Source organism: Bradysia coprophila, chromosome IV (assembly GCF_014529535.1).
Source record: "Bradysia coprophila strain Holo2 chromosome IV, BU_Bcop_v1, whole genome shotgun sequence".
Classification (NCBI taxonomy): domain Eukaryota; kingdom Metazoa; phylum Arthropoda; class Insecta; order Diptera; family Sciaridae; genus Bradysia; species Bradysia coprophila.
The window spans coordinates 10,797,374-10,815,255 of record NC_050738.1 but is presented as its reverse complement, the minus strand read 5'-3'; the positions used below and the strand labels follow the sequence as shown (position 1 = coordinate 10,815,255).

At 38.7% G+C, this 17,882-nt stretch overlaps 4 protein-coding genes across 7 annotated transcripts; 2 read left to right on the top strand and 2 right to left on the bottom strand.

Moving 5' to 3' along the window:
* Positions 1 to 584: 584 nt before the first annotated feature.
* LOC119066212 (tubulin-specific chaperone C) lies at positions 585 to 2,449 on the bottom strand. The gene is made up of 2 exons (XM_037168534.1): positions 2,258 to 2,449; positions 585 to 2,097 (listed from the first exon to the last, which is right to left on the bottom strand). The coding sequence occupies exon 2, from the start codon at positions 1,668 to 1,670 to the stop codon at positions 651 to 653; it is 1,020 nt and encodes a 339-aa protein (XP_037024429.1). The 5' UTR covers positions 1,671 to 2,097; positions 2,258 to 2,449; the 3' UTR covers positions 585 to 650.
* A 1,439-nt stretch (positions 2,450 to 3,888) lies between these two features.
* On the bottom strand, positions 3,889 to 11,892 carry LOC119066209. Of its 2 annotated transcripts, none has more exons than XM_037168530.1 (11): positions 11,765 to 11,878; positions 9,723 to 11,702; positions 9,576 to 9,664; positions 5,906 to 6,112; positions 5,799 to 5,846; positions 5,666 to 5,737; positions 5,333 to 5,606; positions 4,669 to 5,271; positions 4,457 to 4,608; positions 4,222 to 4,392; positions 3,889 to 4,157 (listed from the first exon to the last, which is right to left on the bottom strand). In XM_037168530.1, exons 1-11 carry the CDS (start codon positions 11,804 to 11,806, stop codon positions 4,004 to 4,006), a joined length of 3,792 nt encoding a protein of 1,263 aa, XP_037024425.1. In that variant the 5' UTR covers positions 11,807 to 11,878; the 3' UTR covers positions 3,889 to 4,003. The 2 variants fall into 2 exon arrangements, with proteins under 2 accessions (XP_037024425.1, XP_037024426.1); XM_037168531.1 differs by having other exon boundaries at positions 3,890 to 4,157; positions 11,771 to 11,892.
* Positions 6,794 to 9,585, top strand: LOC119066210 (mannitol dehydrogenase DSF1-like). Of its 2 annotated transcripts, none has more exons than XM_037168532.1 (4): positions 6,794 to 6,857; positions 7,888 to 7,930; positions 8,000 to 8,906; positions 8,961 to 9,585. In XM_037168532.1, the coding sequence occupies exons 2-4, from the start codon at positions 7,922 to 7,924 to the stop codon at positions 9,521 to 9,523; spliced, it is 1,479 nt and encodes a 492-aa protein (XP_037024427.1). In that variant the 5' UTR covers positions 6,794 to 6,857; positions 7,888 to 7,921; the 3' UTR covers positions 9,524 to 9,585. The 2 variants fall into 2 exon arrangements, with proteins under 2 accessions (XP_037024427.1, XP_037024428.1); XM_037168533.1 differs by having other exon boundaries at positions 6,834 to 6,866.
* Positions 11,893 to 13,438: 1,546 nt separating the features above from the next.
* Positions 13,439 to 16,487, top strand: LOC119066206 (kelch domain-containing protein 3). Of its 2 annotated transcripts, none has more exons than XM_037168526.1 (10): positions 13,439 to 13,721; positions 13,945 to 14,016; positions 14,086 to 14,116; positions 14,529 to 14,722; positions 14,798 to 14,952; positions 15,018 to 15,136; positions 15,205 to 15,354; positions 15,437 to 15,708; positions 15,772 to 15,936; positions 16,002 to 16,487. In XM_037168526.1, exons 2-10 carry the CDS (start codon positions 14,009 to 14,011, stop codon positions 16,063 to 16,065), a joined length of 1,158 nt encoding a protein of 385 aa, XP_037024421.1. In that variant the 5' UTR covers positions 13,439 to 13,721; positions 13,945 to 14,008; the 3' UTR covers positions 16,066 to 16,487. The 2 variants fall into 2 exon arrangements, with proteins under 2 accessions (XP_037024421.1, XP_037024422.1); XM_037168527.1 differs by having other exon boundaries at positions 13,458 to 13,807.
* The last annotated feature ends 1,395 nt before the right edge of the window (positions 16,488 to 17,882 follow it).

The following is a 17,882-nucleotide window of genomic DNA, read 5'->3' as shown; positions in this document are numbered from 1 at the left end:
GATGGCCCTACTTCTTATTCCATTTTTTGCTTTCAACAAAGGTATGAGATGGCGTTTATACCCAACTTTCGTGCCACACTACACTGCAAACTAGTGGAACCTCGAAGCTCAGTAGGTTTGGTACAGACCTTCTTAGCTTCTTTAAAGATGGTCTAATGGTCTATACTGGATCTCAATCTCACCAATGCTCGTTATGTGAAGTTTGAGTCTGAGCCTGAGTAGAAAATCTGAACTACGATGCCAGGATAAAAATTGGTAAAAATAAGTGTAAACGCACTAGGGCCCCGCGGACGAGACTAGAGTATTAGGAGATTGTATGTTGCTTACTGACGAGTGAAGAAACCTTTAGTTAAACAAAATTTCGAAACCCTAAATCGATGCTGATGTTAGTAGTAATTCATTGATTTGAATTACATCTGTGAGTTGTTGCTTGTCCTTGTAAAAGTTGTGTTTTCTTCTCAGTAGCAATCTTGCTACCCCATTTTTTCTGGTATTCTCCAAGAGATTCCATGATTACACTGTTGATGTTGATGTGCTTACCGTCTGTGAGCTGATCCGACACAAAAAGAAGTACGAACACAACGTTGGTTAACATAATCTAAGCATTTTAATTGGTTTTAGTAACTACAAAATTTCCGGTCCCATTCACATTACGAAATCAATAGCCGAAATGACGAAATTAATTCATCAAAATCGGCAATCCTTTCTTCCACACTCAATTTCCTCCAATTTGGTGAGGCTTTGTCAGTCGACAACCAGTTGAAGTCAGCCACATCTTCCCAGTTATTGACCTTGATGTCAAGGCCTGCCTTCATAAAGTCGATGTCAATGTTGTCATAGGTGTAATTGAATGGAGCCACCGAAATGTTAACACAGTCCTCGATGATAGCGCGACACGTCACATGCATGTAAAGACTGCAGTCCTTGGACGAATGTAAACGTAACTGTTGGCAACCGAAGGTGAATGTACAATCCTCACAATTATCGGCGAATATTGACCGAGCGACCGGGCCGCATACTATGAGACATTTTTTTAGATTGGATAGTTGAAGTGAACCGGCGTGTCCTTTAATTATAATTAGACAATTTGTGAGTGTGGACATTGTTAGGTCCTTGTTGTTAGTTTCATCGTTTTGTAATAATATTTCCTCGTTCGCTCTATTTTGAACGGTCCAATCAACATTCTGCGCCTTTGTCGAAATGTTTTTCAGTGGTTTCAGTGCTGGCACATCCGTGATCGTCGTGAGCAATGTTTTGGCCTTGAATCCAAATTTCTTCTTCGGCATCAATTTCGTTTTCGTATTTTCCAAATTGGTCACCAGTTTGGTGATGGTGCCCTGATATCCTTTCACATTGTAGTCGGGCAGGAATAACGTTGAATTGGACAGATAATTTTGAAGCTCTTGTATGGCCCCCGATGCATCGTACAATTGTTTCGACAGGTTTTTGACGTCGCCCGGTTGCATATTCTCCAAATTTTCTTCGACCTCACGAACACGTCTCTCGAATGTCTCACGAAACAAGTCGCGGTCCTCTTCTTCAGCGTTCGTGTTTGCTTTCGATTTCAGAGCATTTTCGCGATTCTGTTGCCTCTCCTTTTCGCGATTTATCATCAACGTTATCTTTCCATCTTTTTTTGCTTCTACTTCTACAATTTGTTCCATTTTCATGATTCTGAGTCGGGTTTCCTTTTCTATTCAAAAAATTGTTTTTGTTCTGGTACGTAGTAGGTTGGATGCTGAGTTTATTATTTGTTTTGAGTGGTCGCCTTCATTCTTTCCATAACTAGCTTAGCTTGACGATTTTGTTCACTGGTAAAGTGAGTGGTTTGACGAAGTTGTGGCAGTTTATACTCTGCAGGCGTTGTTAATTTCAACAAAAAATAGCCAAGTCCAGTGAAACCAACCAGCAGATATACGGATTTTATGTATCTCTGCATGAGTGTACGAATTATTTAGTGTGATCGACTTGGTTCCTTATTGTCCCAATAGGCTTTGTCAATTCCACGGATTCGAGGATCACTACCCATAAATTCACCAAACGAATAGTAACCTTCAAGTACGGTCGGAAAGTTTTCGCTCATATACTGACGGAAATCTGAGAAAACGAGTAGAATAACAGATTAGGACGATTCGGTTCCCTTAACGACGGTAAACATCAAAATCAATTTCGATGAGTCATAGTTCCAAATAGAGGAGAATTCTCCCTACATCGACCAGCTGGTTCAACAACTTCACGTTTGCTTTCATTTACTCACCACGATTTGTGTTCATGCGATGCCAAACCAAATATGAGACACTAAATGCTGCCACTTCGGCTACGAATAAGATTTTGGCACCACTTGCGATATATTTAAGGAATCCTGATTTTCCTCGTCCAGCCTTTTGTAACATTTCACAATGAAGAGAAAAAAGAACGTACTGCACTTTCAAGTGTCAAAGAAGAAAAACGCACAGTCTGCGCAGACGCAAAATCTATGAAATTTATTTCCATCGGTTGGTATTAATTGCACGAAAAATTCAAAAACATTGAGTTGAATGAAACGCTCCATTTATTGACTATTCACCATTCACTCTTTCCCATATTAAGTCTTGATTTCCACTTACGAAAAAAGCTCTCCGTTCTCCCTCCGTTTCCACTTCGAACTATAGAAAATAGGCGTGGTTTAGCTAAACGCAGCGGTTATTCTGTAAGTGGAAATCAAGCCTAAAAACGACCGAGCTTTTCGATGCACCAATTTGTTTGTTTACGATAACTTCTACAGACGACAATATCATCTGTTACCGACGAACTGCTTCTAATTAATGCCGTAAGTCCGCTGTAAATTCAAAATGAACAAATGCAACATTCTCAATTCATTTGCTCATCCACTGATTCCCCAAAAACTGAAATTCTGAGGCGGCTGAAATCGGTACCGGGGAATCTGGCACACGATGCCAAAATAACGCAGTTTGCAATATTGCTGCAAATGCTTTTTAGCTATGTGACTTAATGACTCCTTTTACAAAACTTTGGCATCGAAAAATCGGATGCGAGTTCACCTTTTACGTAATAGAAAAATGCGTTTTCTTAGGATCGTGTGCCAAATTACCCCACGCCCCTTGAAAATACTTGGATCAAAATGATGCAATAGATCCGATAGGTAAAATGCTGATATATGCTTGCCCGCCTTTGAAATGTTGGGTATGAAGTTCAAAGAATCGGAGCGTTGAATACTGTCATTCAGGATGCTCTCTGACGTGAATTTGCTTGAAAGTCGGTTGTCCAAATAAAATTCTGGTAAGTTTTCCCTTTCAATACTTACGTTGTAGCTCCTAGCTGTAAGACAGTCAAGCTAAATATTATTGGCATGAAGTAAAGCATGCAATTTCACAATGTGATTTATATGAACCGTCCTAACAATATTCCAATATTGAGAGATCAGCTCAATGATGGACAGTTCTTTAGTGTCCTGGAGTCGATGTAGTATCCTGAGGCAGAGACAGAGTGTCTGTCGATTTCTGTTGGTTTGTCTAAGATGCCTCAAGCTCTTATGAAGTGTTCAATTCAGCTAGTAAGCAATCGGTTACTGAGCCGATTGTTGTCAAGAGTGATGGGAAGTTAACTAGAAGAGGATTGTGTCTCGGTTGTGTAAGATTATCAACCATTACCAAGTGATCTCCAGCCTTAGCGTCAGACAGTCAGTCTAAAAATTATTTGTGTGAAGTCAAATGCACGTATCCTTAATATGGTGACGACTGTTCATTAGCAATTTTGTCATTCCTGATCATAGATGCTGCATCATTCAGCTCGTTGAAGTATTCCAGTTTTGTCTACTTCCCCAGATTCTACATAACTTTCGTTGATAAAATTAGAGACAAACTTTACGGCACCATTGCGCTATCAAGAAGAAAACGACTTCTAGTACTTCAAAAAATATGTTTTCTTATTCGAATGAAATTTAAACAAAAAAGTGGAAAACTGAGATGTCTTAAAGACGAAATGGAATCGAGAAAATTCGACCTCAGCTAGAGAAATGATGTTGCCTTGCATACTCCCACACAAATAAAGCGCCCGACACGTGCACGTTCAACGATCTAACAACGCCGAGCTGTGGAATTTCTACGGCAACGTCCAAAACTGACAGCAAGTTTGCGGGAATGCCATCTTTCTCGTTTCTACATAAAATTCAAAATTTGAATCTCTTTGACAGACCCAACGAATGCTTTAAACTTTTCTTACCCCAACAACAAAACGGTTTTCTTCGGGAAATTCAATTCCGTTAATATTTTCCCGTTGGCAGTTTGTTCTGCTCCGATGATGTAATAGCCTTTCGATTTCATAGAGAGTAAATAGTCAAACAATTGCCACGATTTTACTTCGCCAATGTTCAACCATTTCTCCGAAGTCATGCTGGGCGAGAGAAGACCATTTTTTGTAAATTTGTCACATTTTAAGTGTCTCGAACAAAAATTACCTCAGTGATTGAAATTCTTTGTTCTCCACATGCTTCAGCGAGTCCAATATCAATTGCTCGGCGCCGAATATTTCACAAGTCCTTGACAGTCCTCCCAAATTCGGTGAACGAGAAATAAGACTGGCCACGACAATCATTCCCTCCTTGTTCGCCTGTGGAAAATACCAGATCAAGACAAAGTCTCGACAACAAAATCAATTGAAGTCTCTCACCTGTCTGTCACCGGAATCGAAACGATTCGGCAATGTTTCCAGCAGATTAGCATCCGGTACGATATTCTTCATCGGAATTATTTTCTTTTGAACATTACCGCTTCCACCGTCACCATCAATATTTTCATTGTGAGCGCCACACATATTGATGTTGACGTGGAACGGTTCCTTGAACGTAAATTTGTCGTCGTTTGCATCCTTTTGCACTAGTCTCAATGGTATCAGTTCATCCTTTGCCATTTGTGTTACACGCGGAATTTCGCACAAGAAATAAATTGGATTCAACAGGTCCGTACAATCAATGCAATTGAAACGGAAATCTTGCAGGAACTTTTCGGATATCTGTTTCGTGTTTCCTTGTCCAAAGGAGTTCATTATTTGCTCGTACACCGAATTGTACTGATTCGACGGAACGTTCATTTTGAACTTTTCGATAATCTTTACAACAGTAATTTGTGCGAACAGACGTGTGTTGAAATGTTGACCCATGGTGAATGGAAGAATACTTTCTATGTAAGTTAAAGCCAATGCGTTGTTGGATGTTCGCGAGCACACATAGTACATGATAACAAATATTGACTGACGAGCACTATTCGATTTAGCCTGCGGAAAGAAAAATCCGATTAATCTGTTCCCTTCCATTCGCAAAGCAATCGTCGTCTACTTCTTGCAACAATTTTTTAAGGTGAACCGAATCAACCGTTCTCCCAATCATAAGCTCCAAAATGAACGTTACATTCGGTTGATTATTTTCATTGAGCAGGGCAGCTTGAAGGCGACCATCCCAGGTGTTTGATTTGGATAATAACACCGCCAGCGCCTGCATGATACGCAATTTAGACCGATGTTGTTGTGAATCGGCATAATATCGCGGCTTAGACAAATTCAAGTCAGCACTCAATTTGAATAGGTAATTGCGCAGGTCGCTCAGGAAAGTGCTACAAAGAAATCAATCGGTTGAGTAACATCACATATAGCTTGACATGTTTATGACTACCTGCAGCCACTGCTGGTAAAACCTGTCCGTAATTTGTGGAGAAATTTGAATCTGATATGTGAAGCCATTACCCTAAGAAGCAGAGCAACGGAAGTGAAATTTCGACAAAAAATTGGACCGGAAAAGGACTCACCAATCTGTATCATTACTGTAGATTAGTTGGCACAAATCATAATCAACTCTGTGAAAAAAACATAACTGAATAGGAAAACACGTCACACCCAACACCAAATCATTTACCTTTGATCACCTTTCAACGTAATGCCATAACAGAGCAAGTTTTGTATATGTTTGGAACTGTTCTTCAAAAACTGTTCATCTTCCTGCAAGAAATGATCAACTACGATGCCTAAGAGATGATTATTGTTGAAGGTCATTTGAATCAGCTCCGAGTATACGTTGAGCCGCATTGGCAATGCCTTTTCGCACTTTAATATTTTTAAGAAACTGCAATGACGACAAAAAGAAACGATGAGCATCATATGTGGTCTTATAAAGAAAATATAAATTTTTAGGATTAGACTCAAGTTTATGTGGATGAAATACAAAAAGGTTTCAATCATTCTCCCTCTGATTTGACTTTTGTGCAACCCCACAGAACTGCTTCTGGCATGAACATAGAATCCTAATCTTATCACTAAAGCCTCCAAATTTGTCACTTGTCAATTCAGTGTTCATGCTAAGAGCAGTGCTGTGGCAACACACAATGATTTAGTATCGGTTGGTACTGTTCAAGTAGCCAAGAATTCGTTGTGGCTGAGTGAGTTTCTCGGATGGATGTTATTAAGACTTTTAAGAAAGGATCTTTATACTGGTTAAGTACCAAAAATCGGAGTGATCGATAGATAGTGAACGATACACTCTACGTTCAACGAAGGAGAGATTCGTTCCTCTAAGTCTTTAAATTATTATTAAATTGCAATTCTGTTTCAGTTTTAAGCAAAATCCAATCGAGTAAGAGATGACCTCCAAGTTCGCAGAGATAGAGAAAATAGCGTTTATATCAACAACAGTGACTATGTGAATTCATAAATGTTATCAGAATGTAAGGAAATCATCAATTTTATTCGAATACTAGCGTCATGTATGTAATGTATCATGTAGCTGTGCCGAATAAGAGTAATTTATTGATTATTACCGAGTTTCGAATTTAGTTGTGTTTGACGCGAGTAGCGAAGAAGTTCTTCTATTTGTAAGTCTTGTGAGTTAGTAAAGTAGAAACTTAAGACGAACTCTACATTGAAATTAAAATATAATGTCCGATGTCCGTATGCCGGCTTTATGAGCCATTTAAAGTCGGGAGTTTAAAAATATTTGTATTGCTACTTTGCCCGTTGCGTCCTACCCATGGATCCCGTGCTCAAATAAAGTTAATTTTTTTGGCAATTTGCGTCTAAAATACGGATACGGAGAAAATGATGATAACAAGAATGAGATGAGCATGCCAGAGTTACCAAACATCTCCATAGCCAGATAGTGAAACAAATTAAAACAAATTTTAAATTTTGTTTCCTTTTAAGAAAGTTTCTCCAGCATGAGACAAAAGCTGCTATGGCATCTGTTCTCGCAGAATTATCACTTCTTTACTCTGCATTCAAATCAAATCAAGGCAATGTGTTCAATGTTCAAGGTCAAAATTCTTTTCTAATGCTACCGAAGTGTACGTAATCAACCTTGAACAAGGATTATTGTGTCGAGATAAACTATAAGTATATTTGCAAGAGCCAAATCAATTCCGTATCACAGTCAATAATGAAAATTATTTTGTTATTTAAACAAATCACTTTCGTGTCTTCAATACTATTTAACTAACTGAGAGTCTGATAAGATAAGTACATCTACAAGTGTACATGCATTTGAATTTCAAGAATTTCAATTACTGAATATGAAAAACGGAATCATTTCGTAATTACAATCCCATAAATTTGCCTCAATACAATCAACCGATTATGTGATTGTAATTTACGGTGATTGCTATTATGTCACCACCGCGAATTAACGATGTGTTTTGATACATTATTATGGGAGAGATAGGAAGAATTTATGAATACTTTGAGTGCGAAATAAATGACAATCTTATCGAAGAAGAGACGATATAATTTACGGACCCAAACAAACCGATTGCAAATCAAAAGTTCTTTAATTAGTTTATGATCCCATGTCTTAAAGCTGCGATAAAAAGGATGAAGAAATGAATTGCTGACCAAAACTTTATTCAACAGACAATTTTCGGTGGACAGATACTGTGGAGCGAAAATGGCTGAGGTGAAGCGAGAATACCAACAAATTTGGCGATCTATTTTTCTTCGTTTATTGACTTGATTCTCTTTGAAGGTAACATTAAATCCTGCCGTCTTTTCCAAAATTAGTAAGGATGTCAAATTACCCGCATACGATCGCTCAAAAGTCCGTTCTGGCATATTCCACTTTGGGGTCGGAGGTTTCCACAGAGCTCATCAAGCTCTGGTTATGGATAATCTGTTCTCACAGGGACTGGCCGAAAATTGGGGCATTTGCGGAATCGGTATCCTTAACCAAGACAAAATGATGCGAGACGTAATGCAGAAACAACAGTGTCTCTACACTCTTGTTGAGAAGGAAACATCGGGGAAGTTGAATTATCGCATCATTGGCTCAATGGTCGAGTATCTGTTCGCTCCTGACGATGTTAATGTGGTTATTGAGAGGCTAACTCAACCTGAGGCTCGTATTGTTTCGTTGACCATAACAGAGGGTGGATATAATGTCAATCCCGCGACCGGTGAATTTGATTTGGATGTTGTTAAGGATGACATTAAGAACCTAGGGCAGCCAAAATCGGTTTTCGGCATTGTCGTTGAGGCTTTACGGCGGAGAAAGGAGCGTGGTTTGAAGGGTTTTACGATCATGTCGTGTGACAATTTACAAGAAAACGGACACGTTGCACGTAAATCCTTTCTTGCTTTCGCTACGGCAGTAGACGCAAGCCTTGCTAAATGGATGGACGAGAATGTCACATTCCCCAATTCAATGGTTGATCGAATTACTCCTGTAACTACTAGTGCAGATCGTAAGACGATTTCTGAAAAATTAGGCGTCACTGATCTATGGCCGGTCGTTTGTGAACCGTTCCTGCAGTGGGTTCTTGAAGACAAATTCGTAGCTGGTCGTCCACCTTTCGAAAAGGGTTCGGTTCAACTCGTGCCCGATGTTGAGCCATACGAACTCATGAAATTGAGACTACTTAATGCTGGACATCAAGGTACTTGGGGAAACAATCCGATTAGGGACAGATTCGAATAATGTTTCATTTTAGCTATCGCCTATGTTGGTCTTCTCCTTGACTACGAATTCGTTCACGACGCTATGCAGGACTCCCTTATAGTCAAATATCTCCAAGCTTACATGGACCGTGAAGCGACACACACGTTGAAACCATTGCCTGGCATCGACGTATCGGATTATAAAGCCCAATTGGTGGAAAGATTTCAGAACTCCTACGTGCGAGACACATTAGCTCGCCTCGCTGTCGACGGTTCCGATCGCATATTGAAGTTCGTACTACCGGTCATTCAACACCGCCTGGCTAAGAAAGAGCCAATTTGGATGGGTGTAGCAATTGTGGCTACATTCGCTTTTTATGCGAACGGCAAAACGGATAGTGGAAAATCAATCGAAATTGTTGATCGAAATAGCGACAAACTGAAAGCTTTAACTGATAAGCTTCGTGTCGACGAAAAGGGAATCAAGAGCCAGCATACGCTGTTCGGCGATTCGGTTGACAATGCTGCGTTTGTGGATACGTTTAACGAAATATACAAAAAGTTGCAAACGGTAGGAACTAGTAAGACCATTGAATGGTTGATTCAAAAGAATTGATTGGACGAATAGATGAGGAAAAAATAAATGATTTTTGGGAAATTTAACTCACCGCGTAATAATACTGGGGTTTTGTAGCTCTTTCACGCATCCAATTATCTCCGATAATTTCTTCTCATCAATCAGGTTGGATCCCACTTTCTGAAATGTTCAGAGAATCTAAAATTCGATTCTCAAACGTCTCAATGAACTTTCTTACCTCAAGCATCTTTATAGCCACCACTGTTGTGGTTTCAGTTCCACATGCGATAAATGCATTGACCATTGGATCAAGGCCAACATTTGTCGAATATAATTGGCAGAGGCAATCGACCAGATGCTGATGTTTCAGAACGTTTCGCTTTAATGTTGAAGCAAATGCGTACTTCTTCGCAATTTCACTAGCGATGTCCTTGTTGTGCTGACCATCATTAATCACAAACAATAAGTAATACATCGAAAGGACCGTTTCCAGTTCCAGACCATCGCCCTTTAGCGCATTGCACAGCCAAATGTTTATAGTGTAGAAATGCAGTGCAGCCCACACTTCAAAATTGTGAAAGTACGGATAGCCATTCATCTTCATCAACTTCAATAAGGCCAACACATCGTCATCGGTTATCTCCAACCACGACAAAAACGTTTTCTTCATTTCATCTCCCAGAGTGTCGTGTCCCAGAACGGTAACAACGTCTTCGTGCGTCCAATGGTCGAACTTCAAGAATTCCATGTCTTTCATTGTATCGATGCACGCCAGTTGTACTAGTTGAGCGAATGTCTCGACACTTAAATGACCGGAAATGGGACGAATGGTTCGTCGAATGTTTGATTGGATGCCTTTCCGAATGTGAACATTCGGAACTTGGTGAACCAATCGCAAGATTTTAATGAATTGTTCAGCCACCAATTCGCTGTTATGCCGTTGATGATCGAAAATTAGATCGGCTAGAGCGTTGATCATGTGGTACATGGGTACTGATTTCCAGTTGATTGTGAGGAATTTGTCGAAAGCAATGTCGACGACTGGCGCGAAAAAGTTTTTCAATTTTTCCACAGGAAAATCGGACTTTGCATAGATCGATGTATTGTTCAGTCCCAGCATCAGACTTGTGAAAAATTCACCCATCAACGGATCTGACTTTATTGATTCAGCATCGCATACAATGTTGGATATGGCGTATTTTAAGCCACATTGAAGAACTACGGTGTTCTCGTGGCGTAAAAGTTGTGTCATTAACACATAGTACCAGTTCATTGGAAGTATTTCCGTTTTCGGCAGCTGCTCCAACACGGGCAAAATCAGATGACTTTGTTTCTCATCTAAGGTTTCTTGGATCAGGAAAAACGTTTCCCACGGTGCTCTGATCTCCGATCCACTAAGTAGCGTATGCTCAATACCGATCGAATGGATTTCAATCAATTTCCGTAGAATGTACAGCGCGTATTTGTATGCTGATCTATCGGTTGACAGCAGTTCCTTCTGCAGATATGTACGTAACGAAGGTCTATTTGCATAAGCATTGCTGAAGCCGGTACATTCAATTAAATAGCATAATGCTGCAAGGCACTGGATTCGTTTGGAAGTTTCATTCTTTTCGATTTCGCACAAAATTTCATCCAATAGGCCAGATCGACAGTCACCTTCTAGCATCCGGCGCACCAATTTCAAACTTCTGTTTTGAATGGTCTGTGTTTCGCTGAAGAGACATTTTACGATCGATGTTTGACTGGAATGAACGATGAGTTCCGGATAAAAGTCGTAAACAATTTCTGCGACCGATAATTGGCCGCAGCCAATTTTCTCGTCATCAACGAATGTCAATGTTTTCGTATAGGCTTCAAGTATGTCTTTGGACGATGAACCGGTAATTGAAATTGTGAGCGATAGCACATCCAACACCTCATTGAAAACACCATTTTCGCCGATCAATTCTGTTTTGGTCAGCAATGACTTCAGAATGTACTCAACGTCGAATAGCACATCCTTTGAATTTTCACTTTTCGAATCACAATTTTCGAGCAGAATACATATGTAGGTCCTCAAATGAGGTCTGCTCATTTGACAACATTTTGAACTGAATTCGTTCTGATTCTGGAAAAAAAGTCGCGTACATTTGACGAGCTCGTAGTCGTCTTTGTATTTGAGTGCAATTTGCTCCAATGAAGGGATTGCCAACCTATTCATATGTGGTGAGTAGTTCTGTTTTTAAATTAAAAGCATTTCACTTTCAATCGGTTTATAGTTAATGATTGATTGCATACCCTTACCCTTCCGGCTGTTAAATTATTTTCTTGTAATTCCATTTTGATAACAAAAACTCTGCATCCGCTGTTAAGAATGTTAGGTTGATGCGGTTGATGTTGTTTTGATTTTCGTTTAAGTTCGGAGACTGTTCACTTAGACATTACTCTTACATTATTACACTGTTATGATGAGAGCGGAGTAAATTTGAAAGCAAAAGGTGCGAGACGTAATGTAATAGGCTCAGGTTGGGTATTCTTTAAAGGTCGCAAACCTCACAAACACATAAGCAATGTTGCATTTTGCCAATTATGTGATTGCTGTAAGCTGTGATTGCCAATTATGCTTTGTTATCCATTGACGATATGCTACAAATGAAGTCAGTTTTGACTTCTCGAGACAGAGTCCAATCGAACTATTAGATATGTACTTACTCACTGCCGATTCAGATAGTAACATAAAGTTACCAAAAAAATTTCTTCATTTCAGCTCTTTTCGCATTGTCTTAAATTTTCTTGCTAAATATTCTCAATTGAAATGAAATGAAGCAACTTTGACATTTTAGGACAATGCGAAAAGAGCTGAAAACGAAGAAAATTTTTCGTTATCTTTACATTGCTATCTAAATCAAGTGCTATCAGTCATATTAACACATGTTGGTTTTGGTTGACTCTACTAACGTTCGACCCCAAAGACCTAGTAACTTCCAAGGTTCTGAACTTTGGTAACTTCGGCCATAAAATCTTGACATCTGTCATCGCGATCTACTTCCATCGAATTTCCTATTGAGAGATTTCTCGTCGTCCGTCTCCGCTACATGTCCTGATTTATATAAATTATACGTCAGAGAGAGCTTTTTTCTCCTTTGTTACGATCTGTCAGTTTTTCTATTTTGCGATTTACTATGGAAATGAAAACTAAAATTGAGATATCTTTGCTGTTTTAAGTGGTTTTTCATATTTTTTTGGACCAAAATGTTTTAAAATGTGTTTGGAATCGATTGGCATTAACAGATTGTGTGAAAATATATTTTTTCTATTTTGTTAATGTTAATCGATTCCAAACACATTTTAAAACATTTTGGTCCGAAAAAGTATGAAAAACCACTTAAAACTGCAAAGATATCTCAATTTTAGTTTTCATTTTCATACTAAATTGCAAAATAGAAAAACTGACAGATCGTAACAAAGGAGAAAAAAGCACTCTCTGACGTATAAATTTATACGACTAATGGCGTGAATTGTACGATCGATCAATAAAGACGTGTTTCCGGGGACAGCATCTCCAAGTCTCAGTATTTTATTGGTAGAGAACGTAGAATTCCCAACACACTTCCATATAACGGTTACTTTCAACATTGCGATTTCTTTACCTTCGGTTCGTTTGGTTGTATCAATCCAATGCTTTAAACTTTGGGGAGGTGTCTCGCAGATACGCGGGTGACATACACTAAAAATTTGACATTTTCGTAGAAGATGGATTCTCTTTGACAATTTCACAGTAGGTGGTGAATTCTGTTTTTGTGTGTCCCCGCGTATCTAATTAAATGGCGGTCTGCGTGACCTTCCCAACAGTCTATAGCATTGGTATCGATCGTTCGCTAGTGCTAAACTGTGCGTTTTACATATTTGCGCCAAAACGGTAGGGCCAACTTCAGCCAATTAAAATAAATTTCAAAAGGAAAACTTTGACAAATCGAAAGAAACTATTGTCAGTGACGTTACTGGGGTAAATACGCAGATTATATATTTATTTCATCAAAAGAAAAGAAGAAATAAAAATTGAAGAATTGCCAACAAATTTATGGTGTAAAAGTTCGTGCTTATTGTCACACGTAATATTTCTAAATAAAGTCGAATTGAGGTTTTCACGAAAATCGCCTGAAAATTGCGAAAACCTCAAACAATCGAATACACAAAATTGGTTAAAAATCTGGAGCAATAAGCTGCATTTGTAACAATAAAGAAAAACGGAGACGTAAGTTTACAAGGATTCAAATCTTCTTTTTACCGAAACAATTCATTCGGCAAGAATTTTAAAAGTCAAATTACATACGCAATCGAGTATGAACCAGCCTTAAATTCCGATTAAATAACTTGGTTGCTATCCAATCAGAATTCGATTTTTATTTTCTTGTAAAGCTTAGTCCATTTTTCGTGACCGTACCAATTCAGGATATTTGCATTTACCTATCGTTTAGATCACGAATCAGGCTTAGATGGTGAACACTAGATTATGCTCAAGCGGAATTAACCACAGCTGAAATGTATTGGTGAGTTTTATGGATTTTTCTGACAGCAAAACAAACATTCCAATTCAACGTGACTATTTTTCATTTCAGGATTGCTCATTTAGACGGTGGACCTTGTCGTGTAAGTTTTTGCAATTTTGCTGTCTAGCAATTTTTCTTCGATCGTATGAGGGATTCTTTTGAAAAACGACCTGCCGAAATCGGACACATTTTAAAGTGGACTTGCCTAGGCAGTTATTGGTCCCTGAAAGCCATTTTTTTTTAATTCTTCGATTTTTGTGTGGCTAATGACACCCCACACGTCCATGAATCTGCCATGTAGCCGGAGAAATTTCCATGAGAAAAGTGCATGTTTTCTGTTTTCGATCACTTCTCGCTAGCCACACAAAAATCGAAGAATTTAAAAAAAAATGGGTTCAAGGGGCCAATGCCTATCTAGGCACAAGTCCACTGGAAAATGCGTCCGATTTCGGGCAGGTCGTTTTTAAAAAGAATCCCTCCGATATGATTGTCCTAATTAATTGAACTTGTAGGTTAACCATACAGCGGTGGTCGTTGGAGATTTCATATATTCATTTGGTGGCTACTGCTCCAGTGATGAATACAAATTGAATCATACGATTGATGTACATGTGCTCAATACCCACAATTTGCGATGGTTCTTAATACCACCCAAGAGAGACAGCACGGGTGCATTGCTTGAATATCCAGCTGTGCCTTTTCAAAGGTTGGTCAAGCATTTTTTGCGAAATATCGTTGGCTGAAGTCATGATACAACTTTCTTTTGTTCTTCTCGCAACAGATACGGACACTCAGCCGTTGCATACAAACAGAAGGTGTATATGTGGGGCGGTCGAAACGATGAGATGTGTTGCAGTATTTTGTTTTGTTTCGACACTATCACACATCAATGGTCCAAGCCGGAAGTGAACGGAGAAATACCAGCTGTTAGAGATGGTAGACTAAGATGTTCTACTGACGGTTTCATGTCAAGAGTAATACAAATGTTGTCCCATTTCCAGGTCATACGGCATGCATTGTCGATCACAATATGTATATTTTCGGTGGTTTCGAAGAGCAAGCCAATCGGTTCTCCTGCGATGTTCATTGTTTGAATTTGGAGACGATGACTTGGAGTTACGTAAGTCCTCATCCGCATAGTTGATGTCTTGAATTGAAGTAAACCTTTCAATGAACCATTCATTTCAGCTGTCGACGACTGAACAACCGCCCAGTTATCGTGACTTTCATACGGCTACCGTGCTGGACAATAAAATGTACATATTTGGTGGACGAGGCGACCGTCATAGTCCGTTTCATACTCAAGAAGAAATCTATTGTGATCAACTGGTGTACTTGGTAGGTGTTTGTGCTCTTAGAACACGCAGATTCATTGTGACGTTGAGTTCCCTTATTTCTAATTTGCTTTTATTTAACTTAGGATTTAAGTACACGAAAATGGACGAAACCGAATGCAACTGGTTCGGTTCCATTGGGTCGTCGGAGTCATTCTGCATTTGTGTACAATAAACAATTATACGTGTTCGGCGGCTACAACAGTATTATGGAGAAGCATTTCAATGACTTGTATTGCTACAATCCGTCATTGAACCGATGGAGTGTGGTCACCGCACGTGGTGTACCTCCACGACCCAGACGACGACAAGTGTGCCTCGTAATCGACAAACGGATGTATCTATTCGGTGGGACAAGGTAAGTTTTTGAACAACTGAATTGAATTGGGTCATTAATTTTGAAACAAACTTTTACATTCAGCCCGTACGCAGTTCCAATACATTCGTCAAATCGACAAAATCTTCCCTTGTTGCTGGATTACAGTGATATTCATGTATTCGATTTTGAACCAACTTTAAAGACTTTAGCGATACGAGCGGTTTTAGACTACGAAATCGATCAGTCATTGCTTCCACAATGCATTAGGTGAGCATTTTGATGAATATTTTCGTTCAGACAGAATTTCTAACTTTTAGTCTTTCACAATACAGATCCGAAATACGTTCGATGACAATGTCCAATACGATTAGTAGACCGTTAAATAGCACCGGTTAAATATTCTAACCACGTCCGTGAGTTCGACGAGTTTTAAGAACAAAATTTAAGTCTGAAAAAAGGTTAAATCACCGGTGGTCGATGAAGAAAACATTTTCGGGAATTATTTTCTCTCTTTTTTTTATTTGAACATTTTTATTTAAACTTCTTTTCGTTTAGTTTTCGTATCCGCCATTCATACATTTGTATACTTATCCAAAGGTTAATAGCCGAATGCAATTTATTGCGATTTATTATTTTAACAAATTTGTTAATTCGAAACGGCACCGTGTCGGTGCCAAAATATTTGTATATTTTCACGTGGGGAGAATTTAGCCAACAACATAAACGACAAGCCGGAAAAATGCTTGTCATTCAATTTGTGATATCAAATGGCTCTTCTCCTATTTAAACAATTATAAAATGAATAATTTCGAAAATCAGAATTTCTCTCTTGTTGGCTATTTGCAACGAAGGGTGCGGCGCGTAGCAGAAATAAATCAAACATACTTATGTTATACTATAACATAGACAGTAGTGTCACCTCTATTACGTGCAAATCGCAAAGTATTCGATCACAAAATATCGAATTTAGGCTGCGCATTTCTGCATCCGATAAGGGGCATCCACAAATACCGACGGCAGTTCATCCAAAAATTTCGTTTTATAAAAATTTAGGCTACGTAAAGAGAAAAAACTTGTGCAGCCAAAGCAACCAACACCAAATGAAACATTACATTGCGTATTTGCGGTCCACAATATATTTTACATGCTACATGCGTCGAAAACCGTACTTTTCATGTTTCAAGCACCTCTTTCGATCCAATCAGCATGTAAAATCTCGGAACATAACTCGGGATAAAAATGAAAAATCTCGTTTTAGTGTCTTTGCCTCGGGTCAACACAAAATTCACACAAAAACTCTGCTTTTTATCCCTAGTTATGTAAAATACTATTACATGCTTGCGTGTCGAAAATCGTTCTTTACATGCTACATGCGTCGATAACCGTACTTTTTTTAATTTCTTTATTTCATCATTCCAAATAATCACTGAGTGGAATACAATGCTTTTCATGTTTCAAGCACAACTTTCGACGCCTTCAGCATGTAAAATCCATTACATAACTCGGGATAAAAATGGAAAGTTTCTTTTTCATGTGTTTATTGACCTCGGCTTCGCCTCGGATCAACAAAAATTCACTCGAAAACTACTAGGGCCTCTAGGCTCATTACATTACTAGAGAAAACAAGAGAATTGGTTTGAGAAATCACACCACGAAAAATCTATTAGAAAACTCGTGAAAAAAAATGAAAATTCGAGTTTTCGTGTGATTGTTGCTGCATCACTTCGGATCAACAAACTTTACAAACGAAATCTCGGCCTTTGATCCCTTGTAATGTGAAAACTATTTATTACTTTATACCCATTTGATTTGACGGGATTTATACGGATGTTCCTTAATTTTACAAAGAATTTTAAAGAGAAAGTTACTCATGTAAGTTGATATCAATTTGAGATAGGCTCTAGTTTCACCATAGAGCTAGATTGCACTTAGCCACAATCGCACAATGGATCGGTTTGATTTTTCGTTTATTCATTCATCCCATGTTCTATGACGACCAAAATAGACTATACACAACGGCCGTCCTTCCCTATTATCAAAAACTACGTGATACTTGAAATAAATGAAGTAACAGACGTAATGATAGCATCGCAATTTGCAGTTATTAACCTTTTTATACAAATAAATCTTTTTCGACTGGTATCTCGCTTCCAATACTTTTGAAAACTGTAATTCTGCTGGTTCAGATTACTACGTGTAGCCACAATATAATC